Source organism: Plasmopara halstedii (assembly GCF_900000015.1).
Source record: "Plasmopara halstedii genome assembly, contig: Scaffold_3120, whole genome shotgun sequence".
In the NCBI taxonomy this organism is placed as follows: Eukaryota; Oomycota; class Peronosporomycetes; order Peronosporales; family Peronosporaceae; genus Plasmopara; species Plasmopara halstedii.
The window spans coordinates 175,085-200,457 of NW_020190023.1; the positions used below are offsets into that span (position 1 = coordinate 175,085).

Sequence of the window (25,373 nt, forward strand, 5' to 3'; positions counted from 1 at the left end):
ATTAACGTATACAAATCGTCAAACGGCGAATAATACATGACTGCTACCTAGAGCAAGAAACAATTGAGCGTTTATACAACAACTTCATAAGTTTCTCTTCACTTGTAGTACATCAAATTGGCTTTTTTCTCAAGAAAAATATCAAACCTGCAGATAGATAAAAAATCACTAATTTCGCCTTTATCATCAGCATTTTCAGGACATGTTTGCTTTTCCTTGACTTTTCAGATTAAGATTTTCAGTATATCAAATATTGAAATTGCTGTGGTTCAGCTTCTAAAAGGACCGAAGTAAAACGTGTTTTTTTGGAGGCGTCTTACATACCATTCCTTCATAAGTTCGGATTCCCCGATTATGAAGGAACTCCAAATGCAGTTTTATACAGTTTAGTGTCTTTTTTACTGAAAGTACACGTTGGAAAAGCTCACAAGATTTTAGAAACCGCCTCTTGATCCACTATGATTCTCAAATCGGCTAAAATCATTTAATGTACACTCGAAGCAACTATAGTTTGCCCCCGCTTCAATTATTGATATGTGAGATACTTCAGTATTCGTTTGCTCAGGTGTTAACTTGTATTCTGAGACATGTGATATCTCGTGTGGTATACAAAGAAAATCTTTTGTCAGCCAAACATAATAGTAAAAGCCAAATCGCTTCAAAGAAATGTTTAATGCTCTCCCCCTTCCTTGTAACTGTTTTTCTTGACCATGCATTCTACCACTGCAGACACTTCTTGTCGGACAAGAAAGATTCGTGTTCTGTGTCTACATGGATTCCGCACAAATGTCCAAGTCATGGAACATCAGACGCGTGGATTACGAAAGGCATTGGGCCCAAACGCCGACTTCTTCTATTTCAACGGACCATTTGAAGCGCGTGGACAATCCGACGAGGCTATTGAGCGCGCATTTGGTAGCACCGCGCCGTTTTATGAGTGGTGGAATACGCGTAGTTTAGAAAATTTTGAGCTCGACGACATTCAGGGGGAAGGCTTTCGAGAAGGCACTACTTCGCATTGGCGTTACGAGTATGAAGACATTACTCAAGCTATTGAATACGTAAATCACAAACTGAACGAGCTTGGCGAGTTTGATATGGCTGTTGGTTTTTCACAGGGATCCACAATGTTGACGATCTTGTCCATGTGGTACCACAAGCATAGTACTAATCGATGGTGGAAACTTCTACTCAATGTTTGTGGTGTGTACCCAGGTGGTGTCAACGTAAGAGAACTTTTCGAAACGCAAGAGGGACATCCGATCATGGTACCGCTACCATCTATTCATGTCGTAGGACAAAAAGATTGTCTGTATAAAGACTCATTGCTGTTGAAAGATATGTTTATCGAACATCCCAAGGGTAGTTCGATCACGAGACTTCTTCTTGAGCACGATGGCGGACATAAATTTCCAACCTACAGTCGACACAAAGACTTGTACGCGAACTTGGCAAAAGCAATTTGGCAGTTTTTCGATGATACTTGTCAAAGCAATTTTGCAAGGCTTTAATTGAAGTCTTATAGTCTTGCCCATGTTTATGCTGAATATATAATACTTGAACTAAAATAGTATAGTAATGTATTCAGAAGCTAATAACTTACATGCGTAATTTATCTGAAATGTTACTTCATTTACCGAAGCTCAATGATGCTACAAACATTTAAATACAGAGAAGTCCGTTTTATTTTACGTGTCCCAGCGCATAAAACGAGTGGCGAGTCCAAGACACTATTTGACACTCTCGAAACTCCCCTCGCCTGCAGCATCACTATCACTTTTCTTCATTCATTCTAAGCTGCATTATGAATTTCTTATTTGCACATGGAGAGACACGAGGGTCGGAGGAGCAAGTTAAGAAATTTGAAGGACCTTTGTACTCAAAAACTGATGATTTGAACTTGGAGGCTTACGGGAAGGAGAGCATTCAAATTCTATTGAATCGCCACACAGGCGACGATAAAGTGACAACGTGGGAACTTGTGGATGAAGCGAATGGCATCAAAGTCTGGCGTGGTGTTGTGAAGGATTGTGACTGGTGTCCGTTTCGTGCAGAACGACGGATTAATGCTGACAAGCACTTGATTGAACGCATTTTGCTGGACCCTAATCGAACGCTTGAGCTTGATGAGATGATGGAGGGAGTTGTCACATTGCGCAATATAGGAGACTCCGACCGGCTTGCACTTCGTCAAATTACTAGCAAAGGGCAATTTCCTATCCACGGTCGCGAATTTGTGGTTGTCACGTATGCTACTACGCTCAACGACGGTCGCATTGTCATTGCTACGCGCTCGGTAAATTTAGCGGACGTGCCGCCGCTTAACGGTCACGTCCGTGCTCACAATCATATTTCGGGCTACATTATTCAGGAGTGTAAGGATAACAAGGGTAGCGTGTATTCAATTGTGACACTCGTTGCACACGCCGATTTGGCCGGGTACATTCCACCTAGCATCATCAACATGCTGGGCACGTCTTCGACGGTCAAGGTTCTTGCAAACTTAGAGACCATCGTGACGGCTAAGTAGATTTATATCATTAGTAGCTAGATCCATTTGTCGCAACATATCACTCGTGTTCCCGAGATTATATAAACGACATAAGCCTGCAAGGCGTCACTTTCTATAAGTGCCATAATCAAGTACTTCTTTGCTATTCGCATGATATAATAAACATTATATAATCGTTCTGCACATGATGACGCTCTATAGATTGCTTGATCTACGTTTCCCTCTAAGTCGATTTTTAATTACATAAAGAACGACAGCTGTGGGTTGGAAAAGTCAACAGTGTCCATCCTATCTGCTGAAATTACTACCACAGCAGAGCCTCTTCTAGCAGAGATTTCGGCCGTATTCGATCCGTTGTCATCAACTTCCGCATCAACAGTGTTTACGCATGTAGATAACGACCGGTTCGAATCCTGAGACTTGTCCTTCTCTGTAGTCTTGTCGTCACTGTCATGTGACTCGTCCGTTGACGAAGAGATAGACAACTTGGCCATACAATCAACTGCCGAATGTAAGCTCTGCCGTTTGTCCTTTTTTGTGTCGCTAACTCTGCTCTCCCTCGAAATGAAAAACTGTGCATCCTTTGATAAATTGTTCGCGCTACTGCTGCCGTAGTTATTTGTTACCTTAAACTTGACTGAAAGCTTTTTCGAGTGCCGATTATCTCGTGGCAGAAGTGACCACAATGAGCTTAATTTATCGGGTTTCTGTTCTTTCGTTTTCGTTAATTCATTATACTTTTCTCGCGAAATGTTGGCGACTTCGATCATAAACCCATCCTTGGCTTCGCGCTCGGCTGGATCAAAAATCGCGTCACCACGAGGTGCACAAACCGACACAATCACTTCTTGTGCGCTTGTAGTTGACACAACACCTCGACTTGGTTTGACAACGTAACCTGACTGATTTGATGTGCGTACCTTGAAAATAAGGTAGTTATCTTGACTTGCATTGACAACAAAAAAAGAAGTATTACCCCAATAACGCGGTGCAGGTTTCACGTCAAACGAAAGCACATCGCTTGGCTGAATATAATAATGGAGTGGGCTGAGCTGCTGAGTAGTGTCGCACGGTGCTCTTTCAGTAGATAGCGCAGTTAGCATTGTGTCGCTAACAGACTCATTGTCTTCAGTACATAGTCTCGTTTTCGAGTTCTTTGAAAACAAAGACGACACCTCCGCCTCTGATCTCCGGACTTTCGTAAAAGAGTCAATCGATGTCACAGTGTTCTTTGATGCTGAAGTTCTTGTACTCATGGACATCGGAAATTCAATCGTTGTATGAAAGCTGGCGTCACTATCAATCGATTGTTGACGGGGGCGACGCGCACATCGCTCATCCTTGGAGGGCTTCGTAAAATTGCTATAAGATTGATTAAGACTGCAGGCTTCGTTGTGATTTGATTTCGCACTAGTTTTTAAGCTATTACGCTGACTGAGAAAATGGTCTTGCGAACTAGTCTTGGCGCTAAACAAACTGCGTGTAAACATACTTTTGTCTTGCACGATGTTTGACCCAGAATTCACAAAGTGGTAGACCATCTTACTCTCGGTAATACAATCTTTTGGCACTTGCTTCCAAAGAGCACGTAGCGATGTGGTGGTGGTTGCTAGATGTTCCAAATGCCGCACTTTGTCCCCTAATTCCAGACTCTGGACAAGGAAGAGCTCGGATGACTCACCATTTAACACGTCACACAAGTTCATGGTACTAAGACGTTCACATGTTAGCGATGTAGCTGTCATAATTACTTGACAGCTAGCACCAGGAGTCAAAAGCCCGTGAGTTGGACGCACAGTAAACGCATCCGGATCACGAGTCCTTACACGAAAGACGACGTTGTGCACTGGTGACAGATTCGTAAGCTTGAGACTGGATTGTGGTCGCTGCAACGACGTGGAATGTGGAAGTAGAAATAAAAGCTCACGCGATGGCTCGAGCAGCAAACTCGAGTCAACGCCCACTGATGCTGTGATCATACTTTTCCAGTTCAAGAAATGACTTGAATTGAGAGATTTTGTGTAGAGAGTATACAATGAAACCTTCTGGTGTGTGTCACAAAATAGAAGAGCCACAAGTACCATGAGGGCTACATGTCATACCTCGAATGTACAGCAGCGTTTCTACAGCGGATTTCTGTCTCTATCACATATAGTTGTGATTGTGCTTTGGGTTCTTGCATTTGCTTTGCCTTTATTCCTGGCTCTAGGATCACGAGGTACATGCGAAAGTAGAAAAAATTAATTGATACGAAATTGATAATGTTTCTGCTCTGGAAGAATTTGTCCTGCAAACTAATTCGTATCAAGAACAGCCTGTCATCAAATCAATGAATCAAGTTCTCTGTATACTTGAAGGTGAACGAGCGAAGCAGCCGTTGACTCTAGTACACACGACTTTCCCAGAGCACATCCAAAGGCTTTTTATAAAAAAAAAAAACGAAAGCTTACAGGCTGCTCGAGTCAAGGTTGCTACATTTTTACTGTTTGTGTTGGATGTCAATCACATTTACTGTTCCTTGTTATGACGCAGACTTCTAGTATCGATGACAATTCAGACGGAATTGCTGAGTCAATTTGGATCGAGATCGCCATGCCGCTCTCGGTCAGCGATGTCATTCGACAAGCAACTGTAGTAGTTGTGCTTGATTACAAGCTGGAAGTACATTGGATGCTATCATGCTGAATGATTTCGCTGAAATTTTATCACGCAATGTTTGTTGTTCTTAGAACTACGCTAAGCTTAATATGGACGTGATGGTAGTATTCAGTCATTCTTCTCTGAATACAGGAGACACATTGGACATTGACGGCGATCTTGATCTACACCAACGAAATGCACTCAAGATCACCGATAGGTACGTCCAAATTTGTGCTATGAACTAAATTAATTACTCACAAGGCGCTTGTCCCGGCAGCATACAACAGCCATACATCACTTCGCCGATTGTAAACATGACAACGACAGACACAACGCAAGAACAGCTTGTGCAGTCTCTTTATAGCGAGTATCGAAAGCGAAATTGTACGTCGATTCAATCTAGAAGGTATAGATAGAGCTGACGAGTTGCTAAATGTGGTTGTTCAAAGATACCGCGTATTTGCACGTTCCATTTCCTGTTTGGAAAGTTGCCTCGAATACGTCAGAAGCCGAAAGAATGTTTCGAGTTAGCATGACTATCCGTAACGACAAAGTGAACGTCGTGTACGTCTTTCTTGCCGCTTTGTCTGTGTCTAGATTTATAATCACACTTTGTGTAGATACACTCCAGAGTGGCCAGAAATAGTAAAGCATGCTTGGATTCAGGTGAGCAAATTTTAGTCCAACGCCCATTTTTGTGTGATCTAATTTTTATAGTACTACTGCATCTTTATATTTGTTTCAACACTCATCTTTGCTATACGTGAGTATCTATTCAAGCACAAGGTTCGTGCACAGCATCATTACGTTTCTATCCATAATTTCCGACTTCTTTCTATGTATCATTCTTCAGCTACTCTCCAGCGTTTGCATCGTCGACGAAACTCGAAGAGGATTCAACAAGTACATATAGCAAGAAGGCGGATTTTGTTTAATAAATTAGTGAAAATTAATTGGATTTTTAATAAGTAGACTAATATTGAATATCTAACTTCATATTTATATTGTTATAAAAGTACTCGAATTAGACGATGAATAAGGAGAGCGAGCCAATGACCCAGGAAGAGGTCGACCTCGACAATCTTCTTGATGGTGATTATTCACTCACTATGTATCAAAGCAAGTGCAAGCTGTTAATTTTTTTTAACATTACAACCAGACGCATTAGATGACTTTGCGGACGAAGTGAAGGCCTCAGAAATGTCAAATGTCTTGAAGGAAGCCGACACTACGACAGCAGCAACGCAGGAAAGGGAAGATAACAAATTGGAGGAGGTATAAGTATAAATTCTCATGAAATTTATGTCGAACAAGTGACGATTCTTACCTATTTTATCCAGAATATGGCGAAAATCCTTGAAGACTCACAAAATCCCGAGTTCCAGAAAGTGTTGGAGCAGGCTTTTCGCGAACTGGGAACAAATGGTATTGGATATTCAAGTGTAGTGATAAAATACTAACATTTTCTGGTGTAGAGGATGCTGAAAATATTGAACAGCTATTAGGCTCATTGAAAACGGAAAACTTGCCGGATGAGTCGGATGATGTTCATGTTGGGGTGGCCAAGACGCTGCAGAATATGGCAAAAGTGGCGGAGGAAATGGAAGGTGTGGGTACGGCACAGGTAGAAGCTATGGGGGAGAATATGATGGCCGAGATGATGAAGAAGTTTGAGGAAATGGGGGATAAGGTCGGAAGGGATAGCAATACTTGAACGTTTGGATCATTCTGACACATGGTGTGTAGAGTGATTTTCAGGAATTAGTTGATGGAATGATGCAGCAGCTACTGTCAAAAGATGTGATGTATGATCCGATGAAGCAGATCTGCGAACGGGTACGCGAGACAATGGGTAATATGTGAAGAAAATCTAAAAGTTGCTACCTAACCTGCTGCCACAAGTATCCTGAGTGGCTAGCGGACAAGGAAATGTTATTAGAAAAAAAGGATTATGAACGGTGCGTATTGATTTTGTTTATTACTCGACTTTGAAGATTGGAAATTTTGAGGCCTTTGGACACAGATATGGCAAACAATATCAATACTTTCAGCGTATTGTAGCAACGTATGAGTCAGAGCCGGATAACTTTGCTCGATTATCAGAGCTCATGCAGGAAATGCAAGAGACCGGTCAACCTCCTTCAGAAATTATCAAAGACCTTGCTCCGGGTATAAACGCCACCGTGCTGAAATTTCCACGAGATTTATAGAGCGCTTACTTAAGCAATGTCTCGTTGTTTATAGGCCTGCAGTTCGACGATGAAGGAATGCCAATCATGCCCAATATGGTTCGTCTTGCAGCTCTCCTTGATTCAGTTTGTAATTTATTAATGTCGCGTTGTTCACTGCCGTATCGTGATGAATAACATTAGGGTCCCGGCATGTTCTCTGGTTTGGCTGGAGTGCCTGGCATGCCTTGTAAGTCCACATCGTGTTCATAGAAATGAATTAAGATTTGGAATTGCTTATCAGTATTGTTGGCTTAGTTGGTGGTACCCCAGGCCAAGAGCAGTGCTCTATCATGTAATCGTACAGAATTGCGCATAGTAAAGTTAGGTATTTTGGTCATAACAATGTTAGAAATTTGCTAAGCTTGCACTTCTTCAATCTTAATCCATGCGCCTTTTCATTGATAAGTGTAGACTTTTACTAGTGATGGAGCACCTGGACGCAATATCTTTTGGCGTCTTTTCGTTTCTTGAGGCTCATGAACGTGTTTCCCGAGTCGAAGCCGCGCCGCTTGTTGGAGCTACTCAATTGGAGCTTAAACTCTGGGAGCAGGTACGAATAAAAGTGGCGAACTGAAGTCAGAAACGAGGTCGCTTATTACCACTTTTGATCAGCAAAATCTCCCTCATAAGCTTCCAAAAGATATGCAGCACTTTTACATGCTTGTTAACGGACTGTCAGTGAAGTGGTTTGCACCATTTCGAGGTAATTTGTACGTCTCGACGAATATCAACTCTTTGTAATTCAGAAAATTGGATCGTATCTCTGCACAGGCGAAACAATATTAGTTGGACATTTTCTGCTAAATTCGCTTCAGAGCTTACAACGGATCTCAATTGCAAATTTTTTCTCACAATGTCGAGCTGCAGATCAGCATCGACTTGGTCTGGAAACGGTAAAGCTGAATTTAAGCAAGAAAATTGCGAGTGTGAAGTTTGTGACGATTTCCATTTAGTTCTACAACAACCTCGTTGGGTTCATCCTCGAATCCTCTTTGCAGTATGGCAATGTTGTTCTTCTCTATCTTCCAGGTATCGTGTCTTCTTTATAGCAAAGTCCAAAATACTTGCTTCGAAATCATGTTTTGGTAACAGAAGGTCCGCAAATTTGGTTTCAAGATATAAGAGGGAAGTGGAGCTTTCTTGCCGAGACGTTCAGCAATTATTATCGGATGATGCTCACCCATCTGGGCATCATATCCTGGCAGGTAAGCCTGAGATAAGCAGAGCGGAATCGCATTCATTCACCATATGTCGCGCTATTTGAACAGACCATCTTTTCCGAAAGTGGTGTTGACCCCATGCGAAAGGTAGCACGCACTTCTTCCCAAGTTCAAAACAACACATGCCTGACGTGAAAATTTCGTAGCCATGGCTTTATCTGTTCATTAAAAGTCGAATGCTCATAAATGAAGAGGCTTGCGATCAAAGTAGCTATGACAAATAACAAGATTGAACATGTAAATAATCAAAGCTGCTCGACAGCAATCAATGGTACATCATTATAAGATTAACACGCGTGCTCAGGATTATCGATTTCGCCATCATCTTCTAAGTAAAAGATGCTTTCATCTTTATACTTTAGCTTCCTGAAAGCTGCTTTTGAAATTGCCACAACTCTTCTCTTCACTTGTGAAAACGAAATGTCTACTACTTTTACAGGACTTTTCGATAATTCAGGGTGGTAAGGCTCACTACACAGTGATCATTAGAATGTAGTCAGTTTAATACATACAACATAAAGTCTTACATACCGTCTAAGTATGCCAACTTTGAGTATCACATCACATAGTTTATTCCCCTTTTGCTTCGATTGTGAGCCTTCCTCTTTCCGGCCGTTTACATGAATGCTCAAGATTTCGCAAACATCAAATAGTAGATAATGATCCGCAGCGCCACCAGATATATCCGCCATGACAAGCTCACCAGTGTATAACTTCAGCGTCGAGCTATAAAAACATGGATGTGTTACGATAAGCTCATTGAGAATTAAAGAACAAAATTAACTGCGTACGTACTTATCACTATCACCAATCGCAGCGGTGGCAGCTAACACATCGTCGCTACCAACGTGTTGTGGCTCAAAAGAAGAGTCCTCTGGATCCAAAATTTTCTAAGTTTTAGGACTCATCATTAGCTGTCAACATCAGCTATTCAAAACAGCAAATGTACCTGAAGAATCATACACTCAGTCACCCACTGAAAGTCCTTGACAGGAATATGGCGCTTTTTCTTGAAGTATCGACATGTCTTAAACAAAAAGAATAAGCAAAATACTGCAGAAGCGCATGTACAACAGCACTTACGGGTGTGTATTCGTCGCAAAGAACCATATCAATGTCGACATCTCTGTTTTTAGACAGATCCTGTATGACAAAACGGCCCAAAAATGTCAGACGGATGTCTGCCAGTTGATCATTACCAATTTTTACCTCGTACACCGCGTCTGCACCACACGCTTTTAATATAAACGCCATCAAATTAGCCTTGTCCTTTATATTGGACTTGGAAGTTAAAGAAACGTCACTGACAATGCCGAAGGAGAAGCCTTGAAAAATACACAGCTGGTAAAACAGACAAACACAAAGCATGTGTAATCATATTCGTACGGCGATCATTCTCAGCTAGTAAACACACTTTTTTTGGAGAATAACACTCAAACCTTCGAGTTGTAACGGAATAGCCAGTGGGCACTTGGTACCCTTCAAACGAAATCACGTGGTTAGAGTCGATACAATCTTTGATCCAGTCTGTATGCACCACTGGTATTCCACATGCTACAGCTTGCATAAACTTGCGTTTTCTCCATGAAACAGGTGTTGCAATCACGACAGCCTTTGAGTTGTCCTTGTATAGCACGTCTTGATAACGCTCAGGTACTTTTCCGCCATGACCTTCAATTAATTCCTTAAGACTTTCTTCGCTATTCTTGACGAATCCCGTTAAGCAAAACTCAAATTTGTACTTAAACAAAGTTCGCGATCTGGATGCATATGCACGCTGTGACGGGACTGGAGTTAACGTTCGAGTTCGAGTTCGAACATGTGAAGTTGATGACGGAGTTGACTGATTAGATCGAGAGCTTCGTCGAGCAGAAGGTCTTGGGGTTTGAGGGTCGCCGAGAGTCGACTCATTTGAAGGCGCAAGAGATCCCGGGGAATGATAGTCGCGCTTGCGTTTGTAACCTTTCGGGGTATAGGCCATCTGCTTTGAGGATTCAGAAAATCCATTAAAAGGTTTCTCTTTCTTTGCGTTTTCAGCTTCGTCTGAGAACATCAAAGATTCATTATTTTTTTTAACAATCAATTGCGTATCAAACGAAACGATCGGATTTTCCGGGTCCGAAGCTTTATTCACTGATGGTGGCGAAGGTTGATACACTGGGCTGATGGAAGACTCAAAAGGAATGAGTCGATTACCTTTAAAAATTGCTGTTACCCTTTTGGCTGCTGGCGTTCCTTCACTAGCGAGACTTGCACTAGTATGAGCTTTGTGGTCTTGTGACTCCGGCGCAGTAAAAGAAAATTCAAGGCTCCGAATCGCTCTTGTTTGAGGATCAACTTCGGCAATATCGTGATGAGTCATTTGATCGTCATTAATCTCAAGGTTTTCCCGAGAAGGCGAACTCGACTCTCCAACTATTTCACTTTCCGTCCCAATTTGAGCTGGTTGGGTTGGTACACATTCATCTTGTTCGTCTTCACACTCATCCGCTGAACCAGGTTTTCCTGGGCGATGTAAATTCACTCTTGGTGTCAAACAGTCTTGTGAAATATCATAACATGGAACCTCATCCTCACAATTTTGTTGACTATTCTTTTCAAGTAACATATCATGTTTTTTATGCATTTGATCGTGTCCAGAATCCTCCTTTTCGCTTGTCTTCTTGTCAACATCATCAATCAAGGAAGAGCAGGCTCCAAAAGGTAACGTTCCTGCATCTGAATATGGATACACTTCAGTCTCGACTTCACCATCGCTAACACGTTCATAGCTGCCCGTCATCTCGTCTTCTTCAAGCGTCTGTGTGCACTCAATCTCTTCATCATCCGTCTCTTTATTGCTATTATTCGCATCACATCGCTTCGTTACCTCACCCGAATCCCCATCATCGACTGACGTTGATATCGTTTCATGAAAAATTCTGGGAGCTAAATCTTCACTATATTCTGAATATTTGGTCAGCGAGTCTTCTCTTTCTTCCTTTCGAGCACTTGCACCTTCCCGTTTACGATCACGCCACGCCAGCTCCAACGACATCAACATTGTTGGCTGTGAACTATCAAAGTTATTTCTGAATTTCTTCATGTTTGACTGTACGAGTGGAACCTCCTTCTCCTCCTTCTCAATGGCGCTCTCTTCGTCCTGCGTGCTGTCGGCTAATAATTCATTAAAAAGATTATCAGTCGATCTGGAATTAAAGCGGAAACTTCCGCCTATCGTGTTTCTTTCTGTCGTCGCATCCAGATCCAACACGAGCTTCAGCGTCCGTTTCTTCTCCTTCACTTCCACTTGTTTAGAACGAGAAGGCACATGAAACCCTACAAACGCGCCAGGATCGGCGCTGCATTGTTGCGACTCAACAAAATTGTCATTTGGTAGCTGTAATGGACTGTCGGGTCGGGGAAATGACACGTCCGACAGTTCGCACCTGTCTGTCGGGCGTGGTGACTCCATTGTCTTGCCTTGTCGTTTCTAAACCAATTTAGAAATGCGCGCTATTGCGAAATTTCTTGTTGTAAATTATTTTAGAATTAGACTGACAAATTGTAAAAGGGAAAAATCAATAAATGGTTGCGTAGAGTAATGGTCACTCTGTTGAAGTTAAGATATATCTACATATTGATTAGATTTGCGACGTTGGATGCACGAGCTTTAAGAGTGGTGCCTGCAGATTTTGTGGTATAGCCTCGATAGTGACATAAGGAACTGGCTGTATTCGCTGCGAGCTTAAAGGCAAAGCGCACACTTTGCAATGGGGTAAGTTCGTAACACTATTGTCACTATTTCCATCAGAAACGCAAAAGTAGCCAAGTCAAGTAGCATGATAAAGTTGTGATGGGTAAGGAGGTGCTCGTGGAACATGTGGCCACGCAGTGCAGTACATATGAGTTTCTTATTGCGCATAGTAGAACTAGATATTTGGCGCTCGTTTAAACAAAACGGCCCATCTCAGCGACATCACTTAATGGTGAGGATACAACCAAGCTTGCTTTTTCTTGACAGAATATTTTGCCATCCTCGGTGGTAATCCTTAGCAACCTTTCCTAGATTTTATGTACAAAATTAGTTATCTGCAGTGCTGGCCATTGGAAGACAGATGATCCAACAGAATGTGGTAATCACGAGGTGGAGTATTTTTCCGAAGCTTTTACTTGGAGAGACCGCAGCGCTGGAGCAAAACACCCCTACCCATTGATTTGCAATGCATAACACAGTGCGCATCTCTACACCCTTTATTCTTTTTTAATATTCATTTCCGTGTTCTTTTGACTCCACCACGAAATGGCTTTGGTCTTGGTGGGTAGGGGTTGTTGATACAATTTGATTTGCTTGTATAAGTCTGACAACACTTTATTGCGAAAAACGATGTTTTTTATCTCGATGAGATTGAGCGACGTGCGTCGAGTTTGAGACGCTATGGTAGAGAGCCAGGATATACGAAAGCTAGATGCAGCTGTCAGAGGCAGACAAAATAATCACAAATTTGCTTTGGGTAAATAAAATATATTTTACGATCTTTTTTGCAAATGCAGGTACTGCATGCCTCGAGATTTTCCAGATGACTATTCTTTGGGTGACGACTTCTGACAAAAGTGGCGAAAACTATCCTGCTGAATTATCGCACTACCCGTCTCACGGCTTAACAAACCAGACAAACGTCCGAGCAAAGAGCAATTAATCTTTTACTTTGTGTGAGAAATACAAGAATCAAGACGTGGGCGTCAAGGTGGTCGCTGTATAGACCACTGCTTAATCCCATAAGACAGGAGTCATAGTTATCGACCAAGTTCTAGGCTTGAAATAAGGTCGGACCCCACCCGCTAAAAGAAAGCACATCACGCAGTGCGGCCCTGTTTTTTCTCATGAGAAGACAAAGACTGAGGGTACACCAGGTCATCAGAGTCAACGTTGCCAGGGCAACGTTGCCGAAGTGGGATATCAACCTCCCGTGAGTTTTCGGAGCGAGGGTACCCTACCCGATATACTGACAACAGCCCTAGTCAGCTCGCCGACTATCAGGAAGCAGACCAGCCTTTGCCCATTAAGTGGTGCTAGATGGTTTGTGAGAGTGAGATCGTGGTATGGACTTAGCAAGATTACATCAACATAAGATGTGTTACATTATCTTCTGAATGTCATGCGTATAAATCAATCTGTTTTTGCCACGACCATGACCGGTTCGATGTAGCTTGACCAAAGCTTAGCCTTATGAAATGCAGACGCTGCACGGGTAGGGAGATCAGCAACGTTTGATAAAATTTTACACAACTACATATTCATGTGCGTTTTGTCTACATATGGCGTTGTCGTTTTGATGTTACGCAACCTAGCGATCATATATGCTCGCTTGGCGTTACGCTCCCAATCTTGATGAGACTGAATGCGTGATCTGCTTCATAGCGCGCAGAGACTGCAGTGATGTAACGAATGCTGCTCTCACTCGTTTCAGTTTGCGCTACAAAACACAGTCCATGTTTCCACAGCTTCACCACTCCATTTATAAATGCTTCGGTTAAGCCTTGTGCTCCTTCGATATCACCACGAAGTGGCTCCCATTTGACAGTTTTACTCGCTAATATCATCCGACAAATATCTCATACGACCGATTTAATTTCCCCTCTTTTGGTCGTCTGTATGCGGATGGTCAGCGGTGAACATAACCAGCTTTAAGCCTAACCCCCCACAAGATTTTGCCAAGATTTGGCTGTAAATCGCGGATCTTAATCCAGCGCCATGACATCAGCAAACGAGATTAGCAAAAGACTTGGTCGAGGAACACCTTGAGTGTGTCCTCACCGGTGACAGTGTAGCTGGCAGCACTGCCAGTATGCTCAGATGACCACCATAACCATAATTCCAGCATTACTTCCGAACGTGCCTTCAAAAGACCAGAAATTACGTTTTTGTAATATACTGCCGGCATTCTGCTGATGAGAACCTCAAGATCTAAATATTTTTCTAGGCACTTGATTATCCGCCTCGGAAGAAAAACGACATACTGTTAATTTGACGCTATCTATCGGTGGCCTCATACGGCTAATTGAGTTTGCACTTGTGTGCGCACGCGCAAACGGTGTCAAGAAGCCGAGCCTTTGCCGCATGCATCGGTGGCTTTAACCAAGAGATATACAACGCGTCGAATATCAATTGTGATATATTTAGCCGAATGGCAGTGCAAGCTTGCAGCTAAACGCCAATATGTAGCGACGTTCGAGTAAATGTACCACATAATGTTGCTGGCCCACATACTGACCGTATTGCCTCATCAACGTGCAACTTTTCATGGTGACATATGACAGTGTATAATCTTGACGACTTGAAGCACATCAGCCGCCACTATTAGCCGATTCGGCTACTACCTTTCCTGGAGGGTACAATTGGCAAAGAGAATAACATATCTTGCCTTTTTTGAACGAATGATGTGGTGACAGATTTGCTCGGCACAACGACGCATGATCTGTTGATATGAACGTGTTATTACTCGCCAAGTAGGCGTACGTCAAAATTGACAAGAGCATACTTCAGAGCTAGTAGCTCCTTGTTACAAACTTAATAGCTCTTAATCTGTCGCTGCTAACAGACGAGATTCAAGCGTTCATGCCCGTCAACATTAGCATGGAGTAAAGTGCGACTTATAGCAAAAGCTGAAGCGTCATATACGACATCGATTTGTCAATCTGGGGGGAAAAGGACGCTCAAATTTAAAATTTTGCCGCTTGGAAGATCGCCTTAACTGAATCCAAAACGAGTTGACATTCCTTTCATAAAGAGTCGTGCGGAGCAGGTAATGTTGGCTGATGTACTCTATACATGTGCAAGAAGTTTTAATACAATGCCACTTCCGACAGAACCTCTTCAATGATTGCGTCGCTCAGTTCAAGGTTGTCTTCAACTTTGCAAAATCTGCCAGCAGACCATACCACCTAACGAAACATTCAAAGATGAAATCCTTCATATCATGTGGCTTATTGTCGTGAACTGACATGTTTTCACTTTTTGTTTATTCCGGCGGGAGTTAAGATGATGAACCATTTGCATTTCGACATCTGATTAAAAGCTTACGACAATCGTCGAAGCATCACAGACAGGATGAATGCTTCTTATAGATTTGGACGACCAGATTCGGAGCACACGAAAAACATATTCCTACAGCCTTATAGACCTTTTCTTCCACCGCACCATGTTTAAGAAGAGTAATGAGTGCGTGTCATGGCGACGTGATTTGCACTACATTTGCGCAAAAAGTATGTCAGCCCAAGCCAAATCCTTATGGCTTTTTAAGACAATAGCACGGCTATTCTACGATAGTCTTGAGATTATCCTCCAGATGTCGGCGCCAAAGACCAAATTTATTTTCGTTGGTGAGCAAACTATTTCAGTAAGAAATAATTTTGTGCTCACAAGTGATGATGCGGATGTCCACGTCCGCTTCCTAGAGCTCTGCACCAATACGGACAATCATCTCACTGAAATAGGTTTACCCGCAACCATGATTCGAGCTACGTAGGCGGTTGAATGCCGATAGTGTATTTGACAGTGCTCTCCTTGACACATAACCAGCCACTCCCAGATAGACAGCTGAGATTTGTCGAAGTAATTCTTTCTCTTACGAGCAGTTGACATCAACAAGTAAAAAAGTCAAGAGCACTGAACATGGTGCAACTGACTACGATGTTCTAGGCACATCTTGAAACCAAAGCTTGCAGTAGTCTCGTGATGGTATTGATCTTATCATTAGCTCGTCATCTTCACAACTAACCGTCCCTTATGCTTTCGACGCCATTCATCCACACCTGTCATGTTGTTGGTTGTTCTGACGTAGAAAGTTGACGCCGTTTGGGGTCCTTGTGAGCAATCATCCTACTCCTTGTACACAGCCCTCAGCGAATACAGACAAATGATGAGATCGGCATCTCTTCTGAAACAATACCATCTTGAAACGCTTTGCCTACATTCTATGGGCACAATTTCTTAGGCTAGATGAGAGGTGATACAATCTTAGAAGTCTATCAATCTCACCATTTACGGATATATAAACGTCTGCACCACAAACGGTAAAGCAGTGCTTCTCAACACAGTGGAAGCGTTACACACGAGTGCCACCTCAGCAGATCCGGTCTGCATAACAACGATAAGCCACCCTGAAAATTTCAGGGTTTGCCCCTTCAACTTGCGACTTACAGTCGCCCGTGTTCATCGACTCAGGCGCAGAAGATGGCCATCCGTAGGTTTACACTTCTCTACGATTCTGACTGAGAAATCCACAGCATTAATCTGTAAGTGTTACTAAACAACTTAACTGGAATATACTTGACAAGCTTTGGCATATTGTTGCTCACTCCTGTCTCTGCAGATATACACATGAAGAACGCAATATAAGGCTGGTTTTTGCTGTATCATTCTGAGACCACGACTCACTGCCGCTACTACCTCTCAAAAGTCACTCAAGATAAAGCAGCATCGTTGCTCATCAGTTACAACCATCCCATACCCTGCATCAAAGTTATCTCAGCTTCATACTTGCGCCAGAAGCGCCTCTGCTTCCCAGTAGATATGGTTTACGACTCACCAAGGCTTCACTTGCAGAAATGTTGGTTGGATTCAAAAAGATACCTATCAGTCTGTTCGTTGTTCATGACACTCAAGGCAAGCTATATCGAGGACGAAATTGCACTATGGATCTCGATTTAGGGCCGGACAAAGTTAAACGCTGCTAAATATCGCAGGTTTTACAAGAAGGTCAATAATACTCTCGACAAGAGCCCCTTTGTATGACTCGCAATAAACGTATCGCATCTGGTATCTAAAATACCGCGTGCTCTTTCTTACAGTCCGCATAGTCGGTAATGCCACGGCGCCACTGGAAGAATTAAATTTTTTACAGTTACAGAGTGCAGATAGTCGAATTTGTCAGTCATTAATTCTAAGCTGTTTTTCAAAAAGAGGTTCTAGGCTCCAGTAACCTCGAATATTACGAAGTTTAAAAGGGCCGAATTCTCTTCAGTAAATCATCCCAAGCCTCCGAGACTCGGAATTTAAAGTGTTTGTCTGTCGACTTTGCGTGGGTGCCCAACTTTCGAACGAGAAAGTACAGAGAGCGCAAGGCACAGGAGTTTGGTGTTATCACATCTGTAACAAATACGACTTCGACAATAGTGGAGGCATTACCCTCTATCTCCCCGGCCAAGCTGATATTGATCTTTTCTGGCGCACTATTAGAGCTTTCACCTTCCACACCCCATCCATCTCACGCGACTCGAAAGTCGTACTCTGCATCCATCGTATCCTTGTAATGGGTTGTGTGGATCGGAAAGGTTTTGGTGTGAGCCGCAAGAAAAAAAAGAGGGTACCGCCGGGAAAGTTGTTTTGCCACCATCTTATCAGAGAGGCCACAATTTCGAACATAACTTGTTATTTTATTCTACCTAGACGGTTGGACAAGAACGCACACGGTTGGATGGTGCGTAAACCCGCGACATCTGTCCCTTTGACACGACCAACGTCCGGAATGCCTATTCTACTGAAGTACTGCGCATGAACATCTTTGCTTGCGCACATCCTTTCAGGATGAAAGGCGTTCTTCCTTAATCAGAAGCGTGGCCAGCTTCACGTCTTGTCAGCTTTTTCCTCCGAATTTTTTTTCCTTGTCTCAGTCCTCAGAAAGCGGTAAAATTTATATAAGCGGCCTCCACATATAAGGCCCATCGTGCCTCTACTGACTTCTGGACATAACATTCTTACGGGCGCCTTTTCGAAGCTGGTAAACGAGTATTATCGCTTCCGTCCCTTTGATCGTCAATTGTCTTGTCCCTCCAAACTTGCAACAGACAGAAGCCTACTAAGCATGTCAAGATGTGTCGAAGATGGAAATTCTAACTGCCGTGTTCCATTCACACATAACTAGCAGTCTTGTAAGACTCAGTCGTCATATTGATACTAGTTCTACCAAGTGTGACGGATTTGCCATGTACGTTGCGCAGAAGAAGCTTTGTTTTAACGAATCCGCGTAAACAAACGCACAGATAATGGTTTGTGCACTTCACCTGGCAGCATAATCGGGAGCAGTCGAAGTAAAAAGGTACTTGTTTCTCTCATCCCTTTCATTACCGACATATCTGGTATTATCAAACTTTAAGTAGTGCGATATATATCTTTATGATCAGTAATGTAATTATATATGCTGCATGCCGTAAGGATAGTGTCTTACGTGCTCCATAAATCGCTTCCTTTATGGTGTATCATCGCCCTGATCAGTACTTGTACTTTGTTTTTTAATTTTGCAAAATAGTGTAATGGGAACGTTTACCATAATGATTCCCATTACTACTAGCTATTGTTAGCTCGAGGGCAGCAACAATATTTCGAGAAAGTTACGATGCCTCAAGCCACTCCACACGATGACTCAACTCAACGAGCGCATAAAAATACTCATCCCGGAAGCGGCAAACTAGGCGTTTCCACGTGTTCAACCGCAGAATACAACAATGAATTCTGTATACCAAAACGATGAACACGCAATCTTGTGCGAGACGGAAGACTTTGCAGCACTTTGTCGGAAGGGTCCTTGAAATACCTCAACAAGTCCAGCCTTATCAGACTCGTACCTTTCGACAATTTCTTCGCGCTCTGTAGTCGTTGCTTGCTCTCTGGACGTCTCGACAACGCATCGGCTTAGATGTTTGTCTTGCCTGACTTGTCGTGTACAACAAAGTTGTACCCCGGTGAGATTTCTCTAGTGCCAAAGCCGCTTAGCATTTAGCTAAATTCCTCCCTTTACCTCACAAAAAGGCTAGTCAAGATAGAGTAGAGCCACGCACTTCCTTCCAGCGAGTTATGACTGACCTTATTTCAGATTTGAGACTTGACCGGTATTTAAACCAGCAAACTCAGCAGTGACATCTAGAACTTGATGTGGTAAGCATCCACGTTGAAGTCCACATCGTGTTTTGTGCCTCGCAAAGTTAAGCTTTGAGCGACTTTCCAGTATGCCTACCGCTTCACCGAATATAACTCAAAAGACTGTAATACGGTTCGGAAAACAAGTCGTTCTCGCCCACTTCGCTGATAAAGTAGAGTATTCCTCGACATTTCTGCCAGCGTCTGGTACCAAAGTTACTGTCTTTATCAGGGCTACATATCTTAACAAATACAGCTGCTCTCAGAGCACGTTGTAATCCTGAAAAGCGGTTGACCTAAGGTGGGAAGCGACGTAATTTTGATCTCTGTTTGAGCGGAAGGCCTGCGCGTATAGACCCCACCACGGTGCGGAGAGCAACTTTTGATAGGTTGTATCCATACTCACAACATGTTTCAGCGCGCACAAGTTGTTGCAACTCTTGCGCTTGCGAACGGTCGAGATCGGCTTGCTGAACCAGGTCCGGCTATTTGTAATGAGTAAGACATCATTGTGAGTTCTGCCGCGGGCGTCGTATCAATACCCGTCATTTGTAATGCGCATTGGTGTAGAGGACAGACCAAAACTTGGAGTTCTTTGTCCTGGTCAACGACTATGTCGTGCTTCTCTTGCAGAATGCAAAGACGCCGGATAAAAATTCGGAGAGTGACGGTAACCGCTCTTGTCAAAGAACACCTCAACCGCCTCAACGAGAATGGCTCGCGGGCTGTTGGCAGCAGAGGTATTGGCAATGTGGGAATGCTAGGTATCCAAACGATGTTGATAAAGAGTAGGCACTGCCAGTACAATGGGGGAGAAAATGTTAAGCTTAAACGGCACACGTAGAGCGTTTATTCTTGCGCGACGTTGTGAAAATGATCGCTCCGTCATGGTCACAGACAATTTGGCGGAGGAAGGTGTGATGGGGTACGTACCGTACGTAATATTGTCACTTTTTCTCCCGGGCCTAGAGCCAAGGTCAGAAGTACTATATTGTACTACTGAGATCAAGTATCTTGTACAGATGAATTTGACACGAACCCGTAACGAATTTCGTAGCCTACGCTATGTGGTTTATTACTGTAAATAGTAATTAGACATATTTAGTATCAAATTGAGTGTCAATGTTGATATTAGAGTATGAGAGGCAATGATTTCAGCGCCTTGGTGGCGCCTGATGAAGCATAAGTCTAGTAGCCCGGGCCCTTAGAACTACGTCTCTAAAGTATCGCATTACTTCTGTATGTGCCAATGCTGATTACAGTACTTCATCATTATGGTATTTTAGAGCTCGTTCTAAGACTGTATGACAACAGTGACAACAGAATTATGTGAATATACTCAGCACCCGTTACATAATTGTCGCTCTAATTGACGATCACAACGTTAGTAGCTAGCGCTTTCCAAATAGAAGAACAATGATATTATAAAAATGCAATCTATTCTGGCAGATACGTGAAATTCCCAAATTGACAGTTAAAATAGCATTCAGGAGATAAACGTCAATAAAGACTGCTCAAACATGACGTCACGTGATCATTACACATTCCAAGAATCTGCTCTCTGCAAACGTTCATTTAGTGCTCGGAATAGTGATGCTGGAAATAGGCCTGTTACCGGCTTAAGCCGGTGACATTTGTTTTGTTGTTGTAGAAGAGAAGAGTTTTTCGCTTTTGCAAGGTGACTATATGATATTTAGTAAAGTGTGTTTTCGAATTTCACGGTCTGATTATGTGATAAAAAAAATGAGCGATATCAAGGCTCAGCGATATTGCAGACCTACCTGCTGTCGAATAGTACATACTTGATACAAGACACAAGCATATTTGGCACTGAGAACTAAATACTAGGTGGATACCATCATGAGATACGAGGTCGTAATTATTTTAAGCTTATAGCGTTTTGCACCAATTCTTCTTAGCATCTTTTCACCTACATTTAATCTAAGTTTTAAAGCAATTGCTGTATGAAAATGACATGGTAATATCCTTTTTATTAATCGAGCAATGCATGTTTTCGCCATAAGTATGAATCAGACAATCTAAAACTACTGACGTAAAGGTGGTCGTCAATATCCATCCGTTGCTAAACAACTAACTGTCAATGAGTTTCGCGATACCTTTCGATGGTCATGAGTCTTGCGTCCACACCAGATGATATAGTGACTTGATGAGATCGAGCGAGTTCACTTGGATAGATTTCCCGCTCTTGTAGGCTTTTTTTCGTCAATGGCGATTCTGTTATTCCCAGTCTTTACTGTCCCCTCAACAATCTTGTCGTGATGGCGCAAGCGACATTCTTAGCGTTTACGACAGCGAGAATGATTGGCTTACCATGTAGCACGTTAATGTCATCAGCCGCATAAGCCGATTTTACATTTGCACAGAGAGCGACTGCAACTGCTATAATTGTGTAGCGGCCCAAGGGTCATGATTGAAATGATTAACCGAACCAGTAGAAACTATTTATCAGACAATAGAGTGGCCCTAGAAACAGTGATGAACTATAGGGATCGGGAGTAAATTGCAATGCACGGAATCGTAAACGTATCTGGTATTTTACATCTATCACAGAAAATTCGAAGACTTCGCTGAAGTATGTCAACTCATCTGGCCGGTAGATGCCAGTTCTTACCGGTGTGAACCGGCTTGTCTGAGTTATTTTCGAATGTAGCACCATCCCAGAAGTAATGCAGGCGATTATACAACGTGGACAGAGCGCAATGTTAGGCAGTATCGAGGTTCTTGCTGATCGGTTAGTAATTATTCTGAAATTTAGTGTGGCGGATCGTGAAGATTAACTAAGAACATTCGGGAAGGTTCAGGATTGGAGGCAGTTAATAGATTTGAGGTAGTAAATAGATTTGAAATTCATAAACCTAGGACCTGATTTGATTCTACCAACCAGTGCTCAAGAACCTTTTTTTTATGTTGCTGATTGACCTTTTTCTGTTTGATTCAATAAATAAAGGTAAAGACTATAGAAACTACATTTTATATACTACATACGAGATATCTGATGATAAACACTGATATGTACTAAATACTTTTCGTTTCCGTGTTCCACATTGCAATTTACTCCCGGTCTCTACAGTCCATCACTGGTTCCAGGGCCACTCTTCTGTCTGATAACTAAATTTTACTGATTCGGCATCTCATTCCAATCATGACCCTCGGCCGCTACACAATTATAGCAGCTGCAGTCGCGCTCTGTGCAAATGTAAAATCGGCTAATGCAACCGATGACTTTAATGTGCTGCATGGACAGCCAACCATTCCTGCTGCCTTGAATGCTGAGGATGCCGCTCGCGCCATCACGACAAGACTGTTGAGGGGATCAAATAAGACTGCGAAAAGCAAAACTGCCTTTGACGAAATCCTGGAAGAGCGTGGAATCTATCCAAGTGAACTCGCTCGATCTCATCAAGTCGCTATATCATCTGGTGGTGGAGGCAAGACTCATGACCATCGAAAGGTACCGCAAAACACATAGTTTCATTTGTAGACAATGGTCTAGCAATGATTTGATATTCACGAACACTTTTGGCTGACTCATCCTCATGGCGAAAATAGCAATTGCTCGATTAATATAAAGGATTTTATCATGTCATTTTCACATAGCAATTGCTTTTAGTACGTATTGTTTACTATCAAGTCTTCTCGTATAATTTGGATTAGACGTAGGTGAAAAGAGGCTAAAAGGAATATTTGGTATGTTGTTATATCTGGCTTTTGTGACTATCTTATTACTACATGATATTGTCTAAGGAGTGATTTTAAGTTTCACTGTCTGATTATTATAAGTGCTTTCTTGCTGGATTTTGAGTTTACTTTTTCTAAATACGAGTATACATGAGGCTAGGCGCTTATTGCAGACCTACCTGAACACTACAGATCGTACTTATCGTAAGCTAATAGCGTTTTGCACCGTATTTTCAGAGCTGTGCTTTTAGTTTAGCGAATAGTAGAGTGTGCATTGTCTAACTTTCATCTGAAGGGCTGTCATAGATGAAAATCTTCACATGTCCAGTTCAGAATTTGGTAACTTCATCCTAAAAATGGGTCGGTTTGGAAATGGTATACTTCACCACTTCGTCCCCGCCGTCTCCACCCCTGCCCAAGCAACATGTCAGTCTCAGCAACAACAAGAAGCGCTTACCGTCTCTTTGTCGCTTTCGTTACCTCCGCCGTGCACGCCGTCCCGGTTTTCATGCGCTCCGACGTTTCTTCAAGCACAACTGCCCGTGCCCGATTCCGTCAGTTGAAGTCCGTACTCCTTGCCTTTGTCACGGTTTCCCGCCGTTTGATGTAAGGAAGCGCTTATATAGGTTGTAAGTCTGCTTAGCAGCTAACCTCTAGAAACAGTCGTGTGGACGATTGGTCGGATGACGGATGGATAAACGGCTGATAATTGTCTTCTCGTAAAAGCTGCCAACCTCCCAGAGCAGGTCAAATTTGTGGACAATCTCAACCTCCCAAGACAGATTGCAGGATTTATTGCTTTTCGATACGGATATCCTTCTGCTGGGTAATTCACGAGAATTGCCATCTGATCCGACCCTTCAGTTGATGACCCGTGTCAACATAAAGAAGGATAGTCAAACGAAATCTGATTTAAAATGACTGAAGAATTACACTTGCACCTTCGTTCGTGACCTCCACAAAGCACGTCAAGACCTGATCGAAACATTGTCAAAGGCTCGTTGCATCTGTAAAGTACTACAACATCATAGCAAGAGTTCACGAACAAAAGACGCAACATGAACAGAGCATGTGAAGTAAAACAGTGGATATGATGATACACACGCTTCAAGAACAACGAAGTATGATGCAACAACGAATGCAAATGCACCAAGATATCATGAAAGCAATGCATCTCAAAACTCGAGAGAACGCTGCTTCGCGTGAGCTACCCGTCGAAGGAATATCCGCTCAAAATTCGACGGTAAAGGTGACGTCGTCGTTTTCTTCTTTGCGCCAAGCTATAAGCGTCAAAGAGCATTTTGTACGACGACGCATCACAAGAGCGACTGTTGGCAATTCTTCTACAAAGTCTGACTGGCTCCGCAGCAGCAGAGCTCACTATCGAATACAAGGATATACATTAAATTTATGTCAAAACTTTAGACAAATATATAGGTGAGTCCGTCGGATTGTCTGGAAGGTTCGAAAGATTTCCAAATTGAAGAGGTAACACATTTTCATCAAGGCTTGAATTACCAAAATCTGCGACGAAGTCAAATTGAGACAATTGCGTTCGACAACTGAGGCCATCAGCTTTACTCAGAGCTACAGTCGTACACACATGTGCCCTCGCGACATGGAAAACAAAACAACGCATCTTTTGTCCCACGAAACAATTTTAATTTGAGACCGGTGGACCAACGCCGATGAAAATAGGCAGTGTTCAAATGATCTCGAAGAGTGTCGCAAGCGTCAGCAAAAAATCAATATAATGATGTAACGCCGAACAAATTTCGGGCGAACAACGAGGCCAGACAATTCAGCATCTTCATCGGTGAATGTGCACGAGACTACGCATATGTCGTTGCTCAAGGCAAAGAACTAAATCCAGATCGACTACAGAAAAGTATTCGCTCCGAGTTTTTGGATCAACAACACACCTGATACCGACCGTAACATTTTCCGACGTGGTATTGCCAATAAAAAAATAGCACAACGAAAGTGTGGACCGAACATTTTGACGATACAAGTACGCTAGTACGCAAAGCCTTTTTGAAACAATCAAGTTTGAACAAATATAAACTAAACTTGTGAACTTGTCGGAAAAGATGTTATCAGAAAAATGTGAAATTATATGCGGAAGTTCACGGCTTTGCAAGGTGAATTCGGTCATCGATTGGAAAGAAAAATAC

General features: G+C 42.6%; 10 protein-coding genes across 10 annotated transcripts; 7 read left to right on the plus strand and 3 right to left on the minus strand.

Moving 5' to 3' along the window:
• Positions 1-797: 797 nt before the first annotated feature.
• PHALS_07591 (Phospholipase/carboxyhydrolase) lies at positions 798-1,511 on the plus strand (the record flags this gene model as incomplete). The annotated part of the gene is made up of 1 exon (XM_024721084.1): positions 798-1,511. The coding sequence occupies one exon, from the start codon at positions 798-800 to the stop codon at positions 1,509-1,511; it is 714 nt and encodes a 237-aa protein (XP_024586219.1).
• Positions 1,512-1,804: 293 nt separating this feature from the next.
• On the plus strand, positions 1,805-2,530 carry PHALS_07592 (MLN, STAR and related lipid-binding proteins; the record flags this gene model as incomplete). The annotated part of the gene is made up of 1 exon (XM_024721085.1): positions 1,805-2,530. The coding sequence occupies one exon, from the start codon at positions 1,805-1,807 to the stop codon at positions 2,528-2,530; it is 726 nt and encodes a 241-aa protein (XP_024586220.1).
• A 221-nt stretch (positions 2,531-2,751) lies between these two features.
• Positions 2,752-4,491, minus strand: PHALS_07593 (PapD-like; the record flags this gene model as incomplete). Its single annotated transcript, XM_024721086.1, has 1 exon — positions 2,752-4,491. The coding sequence occupies one exon, from the start codon at positions 4,489-4,491 to the stop codon at positions 2,752-2,754; it is 1,740 nt and encodes a 579-aa protein (XP_024586221.1).
• A 103-nt stretch (positions 4,492-4,594) lies between these two features.
• PHALS_07594 (Uncharacterized conserved protein) lies at positions 4,595-6,065 on the plus strand (the record flags this gene model as incomplete). Its single annotated transcript, XM_024721087.1, has 9 exons — positions 4,595-4,730; positions 4,792-4,979; positions 5,045-5,173; positions 5,242-5,369; positions 5,430-5,536; positions 5,602-5,716; positions 5,773-5,818; positions 5,870-5,938; positions 6,006-6,065. 9 exons carry the CDS (start codon positions 4,595-4,597, stop codon positions 6,063-6,065), a joined length of 978 nt encoding a protein of 325 aa, XP_024586222.1.
• A 118-nt stretch (positions 6,066-6,183) lies between these two features.
• PHALS_07595 (peroxin 19-1) lies at positions 6,184-8,827 on the plus strand (the record flags this gene model as incomplete). Its single annotated transcript, XM_024721088.1, has 18 exons — positions 6,184-6,244; positions 6,312-6,427; positions 6,493-6,577; positions 6,628-6,842; positions 6,899-6,988; positions 7,055-7,110; positions 7,176-7,321; positions 7,397-7,440; positions 7,525-7,570; positions 7,639-7,644; positions 7,705-7,708; positions 7,795-7,933; positions 7,996-8,086; positions 8,155-8,276; positions 8,337-8,412; positions 8,479-8,588; positions 8,652-8,690; positions 8,750-8,827. 18 exons carry the CDS (start codon positions 6,184-6,186, stop codon positions 8,825-8,827), a joined length of 1,524 nt encoding a protein of 507 aa, XP_024586223.1.
• A 63-nt stretch (positions 8,828-8,890) lies between these two features.
• PHALS_07596 (BRCT domain) lies at positions 8,891-12,057 on the minus strand (the record flags this gene model as incomplete). The annotated part of the gene is made up of 9 exons (XM_024721090.1): positions 8,891-9,074; positions 9,135-9,329; positions 9,399-9,493; positions 9,553-9,630; positions 9,687-9,746; positions 9,813-9,872; positions 9,941-9,944; positions 10,018-10,082; positions 10,141-12,057. The coding sequence occupies 9 exons, from the start codon at positions 12,055-12,057 to the stop codon at positions 8,891-8,893; spliced, it is 2,658 nt and encodes an 885-aa protein (XP_024586224.1).
• A 5,527-nt stretch (positions 12,058-17,584) lies between these two features.
• On the minus strand, positions 17,585-17,884 carry PHALS_07597 (uncharacterized protein; the record flags this gene model as incomplete). The annotated part of the gene is made up of 2 exons (XM_024721091.1): positions 17,585-17,816; positions 17,874-17,884. 2 exons carry the CDS (start codon positions 17,882-17,884, stop codon positions 17,585-17,587), a joined length of 243 nt encoding a protein of 80 aa, XP_024586225.1.
• A 4,779-nt stretch (positions 17,885-22,663) lies between these two features.
• Positions 22,664-23,085, plus strand: PHALS_07598 (RxLR-like protein; the record flags this gene model as incomplete). The annotated part of the gene is made up of 2 exons (XM_024721092.1): positions 22,664-22,972; positions 23,071-23,085. 2 exons carry the CDS (start codon positions 22,664-22,666, stop codon positions 23,083-23,085), a joined length of 324 nt encoding a protein of 107 aa, XP_024586226.1.
• A 197-nt stretch (positions 23,086-23,282) lies between these two features.
• On the plus strand, positions 23,283-23,763 carry PHALS_15241 (uncharacterized protein). Its single transcript, XM_024721093.2, has one exon. The coding sequence runs from the start codon at positions 23,520-23,522 to the stop codon at positions 23,760-23,762; it is 243 nt and encodes an 80-aa protein (XP_024586227.1). The 5' UTR covers positions 23,283-23,519; the 3' UTR covers position 23,763.
• A 526-nt stretch (positions 23,764-24,289) lies between these two features.
• Positions 24,290-24,640, plus strand: PHALS_07599 (uncharacterized protein; the record flags this gene model as incomplete). Its single annotated transcript, XM_024721094.1, has 1 exon — positions 24,290-24,640. The coding sequence occupies one exon, from the start codon at positions 24,290-24,292 to the stop codon at positions 24,638-24,640; it is 351 nt and encodes a 116-aa protein (XP_024586228.1).
• Positions 24,641-25,373: the final 733 nt, after the last annotated feature.

Coding starts and splice junctions, on each gene's coding strand:
- PHALS_15241 (XM_024721093.2), top strand. CDS start 23,520: ATGTCCAGTTCAGAATTTGGTAACTTCATCCTAAAAATGGGTCGGTTT.